Consider the following 9,409-nt stretch of genomic DNA (forward strand, 5'->3'; position numbering starts at 1 on the left):
TTTACAAATTATGTAAGTACACCTAATAGGCTATACTTCATTTGTTCCAGTTTTACAGTTGTGATATCGTGAGATGTTATATTGTGACCTTATTTTAGGCCTGTGTAAGGCGGTAATTAATTCTTTATGTTATTGTCATTAAGTGGATAATGAGTCACAAAACAAATAATCAAAACATTTCAGAGGTGGGGGCGCCAAAAGTGTCTTTGCCCCAGGGTGCTGAGAACCTTTGCTACGCCACTGCTGGTAAAAGATGCACTATAAACATTATTACAATGTTGTAGTACCAACTACCAAGGAGTTATACTGGTAAAACATCTGTGATGTTACACCGTGCCTCGTATGGACTGCTGCGTAATCGATATTTAGCGCTTAATAATCCTGGGTAGGTGAAATACTGGTAAAACTTTTAAATTTAGTCGGTCTCATTTTCGAGACCTGTAAAACATCGAGACCCAAATGCTCCAAGACCGAGACCTTCCGAAGGGTGGTCTCGAGACCGATTTCGAGCTCGAGACTTACAACACTGATACAGTTGTAACAATAAGTTAATAATCGCCATGGTGCACGTATCATGCCTGCCATATAAACATTAAACATCCACTGCCTGCACAGCTATATACTTATGCATGTACAATAGATTATGAGGCTTCATATAAACCACAGACTACATTAAAACGATTGGGTATCAACAGCTATACATCCGCTGTTATTCGCTAGGTAGTCAAATAAACTTAAGAACTACGCTACACAATGCGCAATGATGCATTTAGTAGTACCAGGTTTTATTACAATATTCACAGCCATATTTGCTGTAGGCTGGGGGAAAATATTAAATAATAATAAAGAAGAACAAATGGGCGCTCCCTATTATGAACCGCTACTGTGATTCATGAAATTTATAAGGCTAAATTGCAATGAGGAAGTTAAAAGTATCAAACATACTAAATATATTTCTTAAGTTCTGTTGACTTTCGATTATATATTTGATTTTCTGTTTGTTTTTGCCACTTCGTCTTTATTGTTACCACTAACTTTGAAATATATTGTTTTCATCATAAATATGTATTTGATTTTTTATGTCTGGAAGATGTAGATTGATAAATTACGTTTAATACTTTGGTTTGCGCGCAGTTTCCTCCATTACGTTTTATCTAGGTAGACGATTCAATAACAGACTGTTATAACAAATTTCTGCTGTTCCCTTCATGCTAGACTAGAGAGTGGTATAAAATCTCGATATTCCTGTTATGAATGATACATTTAACATTCGAACATAGTGTGTGTCGACTCATGAATACATTTATATATATGGACTCAAGTGTTACTAATAGAATTTCCAGTTTGATTTTGACAACGATTTTTAAAAGACAACCTATTTTGACCTATAAAATGCAATTACTCTCAAAAAGTATTTTGAGAAACAGTGTGTATTACACGAAGACATAGAATATTGAAAACAGTTTTGTAACACATTTCTGTTCATGTTAACAAATTATCTTTATCCAGGTGTTACTTACCGTGACAAGGATGTGAATTCGTACATTTGACATAAGCGTCATGATCGTTCAAGGTTCAAGGGCTAGTAAATTTCTACGTCGTGCCAAAATGCATGACTGATAAATGAAAAAAAGAAAATTATACAAATCCTTATTCGTCATTGCAGTGTTATAAGGTGTGGAAAATCGAAATAAACAATGTATTATGACTCTAAATTATTGTGTATAAATTCTATTATAAACCAGAAAGTTGAAAAGAGAAATAGAGAACAGATATTCGTCTTATCCAAGATGTTTCTTTAAGTTTGCAAGCTTTATTAGACAAGATTTATTCCATATTTTGTGACATAAAAAACAAGTAATTTCTCATAACTGTCCATTTTATAATTTTTAAGGATTTTCTGCTGCTGTCGCCATAAGGGATAACACAAGATAGAGAACACTTGGTGTTATCTCGTAAACTGAAAGACGTACTCCACAATAACGTATGTTTTTTCCAGCTATTTCTCACATTATCCAGAACATAACCTTGGGATAAAATCAGCTGATATGATATGACGATATTCTTTGATTAAGGTACGAGAAATTTTCCATCCCGCGAAGAGCTATACTATTAGGGTTGACTTTTATCTACCCTGTGTTCACATGTAAAATCAACATATAGTAGATTTCGAATAATCACTATGTCTCTTTTTTTTTGTAATTATGAACGTTTTTCTTCGACACATAGGAATAGACAAATTTGGTAAAAACGAGTCTCGAAAAGCTCAAAGAATTACGTTGCATTGACAAGTGTAGCGTGATAATGCAAAATATACTCGTCCAATTGGTAGGTAAATTAGGCACAATAAAAATAGTAGGTTATTAGAAAATGTATGTAGAGTACAGATAAGTCAAACTCGACAAAAAAGAAAATAAATTGACATAGTTGTTTCATTTTGAAATATATATATTTTTTTTTACAAATATATAAGTAACTAGTAATGTTTGTAACTTTCCAGGTTGTGGTCGGACTCATTGTTTACAGGATACAACAGTAATATTTGTAGCTTTCCTGGCTGTGGTCGGACTCATTGTTTACAGGATACAACAGTAATGTTTGTAGCTTTCCTGGTTGTGGTCGGACTCATTGTTTACAGGATACAACAGTAATGTTTGTAGCTTTCTTGGCTGTAGTCGGATTCATTGTTTACAAGATACAACAGTAAGTAAACAATGAATCCGACCACAACCAGGAAAGCTACAAACATTACTGTTGTATCCTGTAAACAATGAATCCGACCACAACCAGGAAAGCTACAAACATAAACAATGAATCCGACCACAACCAGGAAAGCTACAAACATTACTGTTGTATCCCGTAAACAATGAATCCGACCACAACCAGGAAAGCTACAAAAATTACTGTTGTATCCCCAGGATACAACAGTAATGTTTGTAGCTTTCCTGGCTGTGGTCGGATTCTTTGTTTACAGGATACAACTTCCGGCAACTGCTCTGATTACCACACCAAGGGCAATTCCGAATAGAATTCTAGCTTTACTCGGAACTGTATTCAAGTTCTGCCAGGGCTTCCCAAAATGTCATATTATCCACGTCAGGTAACTATTTTCATTATTTAATAAAGGTAATGCACAGTTTCCTCTCTGTCTGTTTCTGCATTTGTCCAGAATGTCAGATGTCGTGAAAGAGCAGACACACTGGAATAATTCTGACTTTGAGTGGATTAGATCAGAATTAAACGTTGTTCACAGTTGGGTATAAGTATAATATGTTCACATCGAACGTCTAACTCAGCACTTAAAACTTGTATTAAGTATTGAAAAAATGCCTAAATACATTCGTTTTCTAGATTAAGAATGGGTTATAGCAATAATGCTTGTATACTTCAATGATATATAATATTCTTAACTCACCTAACTGTAAACGCTTATGTTATTCTTAATGCAAAAAAAACAAAAAAACTTACTCTTTGTTTGTCGTTTGTTTGCTGTTAAGTGTAACGCTATACAGTGGGCTATCTGTGCTGTGCCTATCGCGTGTATTGAAACATGAATTTTAGCATTATAAGCCCTCAAGCAGAGGCATCGGGTATCTGATGGAATTGGAAGCATTTTTTAACTACTTAGTTCATATCAGATCTAGTGGAAAAATGGTAATTAATACGCCATGGACCAGGCGTGGCCTAGTGGTTAGCAGGCTCGAACAGTAGATTTGGAGGTTTATGGTTCACAGCTAATTGCTGCAAAATATACTTCACACATTGAAGCAGCGGAGTAATGGTCATATCCCACTGTTTGGTCGGACAAGAGTTAGCGGTGGGTGCTCTTAATTAGCTGCCTCCTCTCTAGTCTATCATTTCAAATAAATTCCCAAACAAATAAATAAATACGACATTCATTCTCCTTAGTAAAAGTAACTGATTCAAAATTTTACTTCTAATTAGGGAAAGTATACTTTCCAAAAGAGTTTAAATTATCACACGCAAGGAACATTAAAGATTCTCGTTTTTTACATCGATGCTAAGATCTATAAGGGAATAGTGTTAAAACTTTTTATTTTAACCCCACTATGTAGTATTTAAAATTGATGACGAGGAACCAACTTTTAAAAAAAATTACTTTTACTTAGTAGTATGTTCACTTTTGTTCATATACTAATAAAATTTCAGAAAAATTAAGATAGAGATTATTAATTGTTGTGTACACACAAATCGGTTTAATCAGAATAATAATAGTTAATGGTAGTTGTGAATTCGAACTTAAACCAATAGGCTTTTTTTACATACATCGTAGTGGGTTATATGATCCAAAACATTTTTCTGAAGAAATCGGTTTTATTATGGTGTGATAACCATCTTATCCTAAGAAGCTAGAATGTCCCAACCTCATTTGTGGTCAATATTAATACTGATTAAACATAATATAGACGGCACCCTTTCACTGGTCTGACCCACCAGTTATATCTGCTTTCAAAAGGCCAGCCACGTTAAAATTCAATTATGATTGCGTCAAAACTGAGCGCAAGAAGTTTGATTTCCTTTGATTGACTAAAAAAAGATGCTTCCCCTGTGGTTCAATAATGAGCTTGAAGGTTTATACTGTTGGGACAGCGGAAGTCACGCGACGCTGGGAGTATGCGCGCTGGAGTTTCTAGAAGGATCGTGACTTATCGGGCAACCTCACGAATGTCCCAGCCTTTACTAGACTCCCTCTTTTTAAGTATATAAGCCGGAGATAGATTGAAGAGAAATAATTGATAATTGAGTCAAGCGAACAGTAGGCACTGTAAGTAAAAGAGTGTGAATCGCTGTGAATTATAGCGTGTGTTTATAAAAGTAGTTAAGTTAAAGTGACTGTGGAAATTCTGTGTATTGCAAAGTTGTAAAGAAAAAGAATAAACTAGTTTTAATTAAGAAAGGACTTGTATCGCTAAAGTTTCTCGGAAATAATTTCTACGGGAAATTAACAAACAAGCAGATACCCAACAATACGCTAAAACCCTGGCGAGAAAAAGCGTACTTTTGCGCTCAAACACAAACAACAAGACAAACAAACAAAAAACCATTATAAGTTTGAGGGCTTATAATGTTCAAAAATCATGTTTCGATAGTTGTGGTGGGTACAGCTCCAACAGGATATTGTGTAACTTTGCGTCATAACAAACAAACTATGAAAGGCTAATTTTTTTATAAAGAATTTTACTTATCGTATGTCTAAATACCACAAAAGAAATAAAACGCCTTTTCTGTAACTCGGTCACATCTTTCCAAAATTGATCTCAAAATGTATATTTTAAAATTGCTTATATTTTCTGATTTGCACTAGATCTTGCAGATGTATTAATAATTGAGTGTCTTTTCAATAACTGTTTACAGCACTCTGTTGATTTTATTTATAATGGTCAAAGTAGATAAAATTACCATCATGATTTAAATATTTGTCAAAAAAAAATGTTGATATTAAACACTTTACTGGGGTTATGTTTTACACCTTAGTTGTAACTGCTTACCCATTTTCTACTTTGAGCAACTATAAAATACAATCGAATTATTGTAAGTAATGCAACCTGTTAGTAACAGAATGAATTAACTGAGCGTAAAAATTACTCTGTCAAAGATAACAACAATCCTAGTGAAAATTGTTTGTTTAGACAATCATCTGTTCGGAAGCATTTTTAAATTTTAATTGTATTTACCATAACTGTTGGGAGGAATGTGAAAACAACTTATCTGTCATCGAAAAGTAATGTTGATAGTGCAGTAATGGTACAGAAGATAGTTAAAATATCCAGGCATGTAAAATTCGTTTTTTTGAGAGCACTTTACAGGCAGTAGTAAACAACTGCCTTTAGTGTACTTTTTTGAAGTTTATCTAAAAGTTAATACCTCTAAAAAGTATTATTTGTTGGCAATATTTAATGGACCTCTCAGTGAAAACTACAACAAACTTTAGGAATATAAATCACAATAATAATAATAAAATTTAATGATACCTCAACATTTCCAAGGTATTTAATATTATATAATATGAAGCTCTAACTGTTCATCATTTGAAATTCTCGTGTTTTTATTATTAAAGCTGAAATAAATATGTGCTTAACAAGTTACGATGTAAACAATCAATTAACACATATTTTGGGTTAAATGGAAATTTTAAAACGTTTTAGAAAATTGATATCTTCATTTCTCAGATATTTCAAATATTCGGTAAATACAGCGATAGTTGGAAAATCTAATGTTTAGAATTTTTTTTTTCTGAAAATTACATTGCCCAATATTTTATATTTTGTAATTACATATTTCTATTGTCTTATAGTTTAAATAAAATATTTCAGATGGCGCTACACATAAAAGAACTTTCGATCAGCTTTCTCTTATCTTCCTTACGAACTGACATTTGTAACAATAGAGTTCGAGGCAAACCACCTGCTGTGTGAACTTCACTAATCAGCAAACCAATTGAAAGCATCGTTTGTTGCCAAGCGCAAAGATCCACACCTCGTTTTTACGCATAATCTAAGATTCATAAATTAAGTAATAACTTCAGACTTATTGTATCTAGTATCGTTAACTAATTTTCCGTAAAAATTATTTCCGAAGAAACTTTACCGATACAAGTCCTTTCTTAAATAGAACTGGTTTATTCTTTCTGAATACAACTTTGCAATACACTTAATTTCCAGAGTCACGCTATAACAAACGCTATAATTCACAACGAACGACTCACGTGCTCGATTCAATCGTCAGTCTCTCTCTGTCTGAAGTTCAATTACACATTGTTGCCGTCACATCTTGACCATCTTATATGTACAAGAATACCGAAATCTAGTAAACTCTCGAGCATTCCCCAAATTTCGAGAATATGACGTTTACTAGAGTCACGCGACCTCCGCTGTCGTAACAGTACCTTATTTCAGTACATTGCTAAAAGATTTTCGTATTTGAGTAATAAGAATAAATATACTTTTAGAAATTCTGTTGAATTTTTTTGAAAAATTACGAAAATTAATCTTAATCCTTTTGACAAATTGGTATCATTTGATATAGTTTCTTTGTTTACTAAAGTCCCGGTAGAAGATGCTAGTAATTGTTTTCATGATAGATTAGTTCAACCTTCCATTTCCCTGGTTGAAATTGTTGACGTTATTAATTTAACCAGAGTGTATGTTGATATAATTAAACGTTTAATACAAACAAATAATAATATACAATTCAAATTTAACTAAGCAATGCACTAGATTAAACAGTATTTGTGATAAGAAAAGAAATAGTGTAGTGATATTAACATATATAAACGGTATAACTAGTCAAGTTGTCAACATATTTAGAAAACAAGTTTTTCCCTATTTTCAAAGCGTTTAACAAAATTTAAACAACACTCCCTAGCACTAAGTATAAAAAAGATATTCTACAAAAAAAAAGGTATATATCAAATTAGATGTGAATATAACAAAAAATATATTGGCCAAATTAAACGTAATTTGAAATACCGCATTAACGAACATAAAAGTTCTTTCTTTTCTTCTTTCATTTCTCATAGTCCTTGCGGACCGTTGAGCCGATGGCTGATCTCTGGCATTACTTCCTAGCCCAAAAACCATGTCTGTTTTCAGCTGCCCTAACAGCTGTTATGATGTCTGAGTTACACCAATCCTTGACATCATCAAGCCACTAACGCCTGGGACGACCTCTTCTTGATCCTTCGACCGTACCTAGCAGAACTGTTTTCATTAATCTGCTTTCTTTCATCCTGCAGATATGTCCGAATAAGCCAAGTTTCCTTTCCTTCACTTTCTCCGTCACCTCTTTTTGTCTCTTAGTCATTTCTCTGATTCTGACATTTGTCACATACTCATTCCAACGTATTCCCAAGATTTTTCTATAGCACTTCATCTCAAAGCTGTTTAGCCTTTGCATGTCTCGTTTCTTTAGAGTCCAGCTTTCACATGCATATAGCAGGCTTGAAAAGACACAGGTGTCTAACAGTTAGAGCTTGGTGGCCATTGTAATATTCCTGCTCTTCCAAACATTCTTCAGGTTTTCAAACATGCCTGTTGCAATTCCAATTCTTCTTTGTATTTCTTTGGTGCAGTCATTGTCGTATGTGATAAGACTACCAAGGTACACAAATTGGTCCACATTTTCTAAGCTTTCTCCATCAGTCTTGATATCAGTGACAGTTCTTTCTCTGCCCATGGCCATGACTTTTGTCTTTGTTCTATTAACTTTTAGACCATACCGTTTGCTTTCATGACAGACACTGTCCAGTTGATATTGTAGATCGCTTTCATCTTTTGCGATGAGGTCAATGTAATCTGCAAATCTTAGATCTTTGACAACTTGCCCTTGTATCTTTATGCCACTACGTTCCGAACATTCCATTTTTTCCATCACTTTCTCAAGGAGTGCAGTAAAGAGCAACGGCGACAGTGGGTCTCCTTGTCTGCACTCACCGATTTTTCTGCCTGACTGAACAGCTACTTCAGAACTCTCGTAAAGACATTTCACTGTTCGGACCAGCCTGTCAGGTACCATCATGTTTTCAAGCGTCGCCCACAATCCCTCATGCCACATTGAGTCGAACGCCTTCTGGAAATCCACAAAGCAGTTGTATAGATTCCCCTGCCTTTCCGTCACCTCTTCTGCAAGTAGTCTTAGGGTCAGAATTTGTTGTATGGTGCTTCTGTCTTTTCTGAAGCCGCCCTGCTCTTCACTCAACTGTTCCTCTAAGACAGATCGTAATCTCCCAAGAAGTACGTTCAACATGATCTTGCACATGTGAGGTATCAGGGATATAGATCTGTAGTTTGAACAATCCCTCAGGCAGCCCTTCTTTGGTATCATCACCAATACAGATCTGGCCCAGTCTGTTGGCCATCTTCCTTCCTTCCATATTCGATTGCACAGTGCATGAATTTCCTTCATTACCTTGGGACCTCCAGCTTTGATTAATTCTGCAAGGATCTCATCTTAGCCAGATGACTTGTTATTCTTCAGTGCAAGGATCAACTTCTTCCTCTAGCATGTCATCGTTGCCCTCATGCATATATTCTCCAGTTCTTTCTCGTAATTCTTGCAGCACATGTTGATCATAGTTTTCTGTTCTTGTAAATAGCTCTTTTGAATATTCTGTCCATCGCTTACTGATGTCCTCTGCTTCTGTCATCAGCTTTCCGTTTTTGTCATTTATCGCCCTCATATTGAATCTTCTTAGATGATATATTTATGATATATTATTACTTCCAACGGTTACAAATAATCGGCATAACTTAGCTTCCCTCTGTGGTATAGAATAACTCAAATATCTCATTATCCTTAGCTTCCCTCTGTGGTATAGAATAACTCAAATATCTCATTATCCTTAGCTTCCCTCTGTGGTATAGAATAACCCAAATATCTCATTATCCTT

At 34.6% G+C, this 9,409-nt stretch overlaps 1 protein-coding gene across 5 annotated transcripts in view; it reads right to left on the reverse strand.

Moving 5' to 3' along the window:
- Positions 1–1,568: 1,568 nt before the first annotated feature.
- Positions 1,569–9,409, reverse strand: part of LOC106461358 (glutamate receptor ionotropic, delta-1-like) — a 70,436-nt gene continuing 62,595 nt past the window's right edge. For all 5 annotated transcript variants that reach the window (XM_022388297.1, XM_022388295.1, XM_022388293.1 and 2 more), the window contains one exon: positions 1,569–1,616. In XM_022388297.1, the coding sequence (XP_022244005.1) occupies positions 1,583–1,616 (34 nt within the window). In that variant the 3' untranslated portion in view covers positions 1,569–1,582. The remainder of the gene's footprint in view (positions 1,617–9,409) is intronic.

This window comes from Limulus polyphemus, unplaced genomic scaffold (genome assembly GCF_000517525.1).
Source record: "Limulus polyphemus unplaced genomic scaffold, Limulus_polyphemus-2.1.2 Scaffold943, whole genome shotgun sequence".
In the NCBI taxonomy this organism is placed as follows: domain Eukaryota; kingdom Metazoa; phylum Arthropoda; class Merostomata; order Xiphosura; family Limulidae; genus Limulus; species Limulus polyphemus.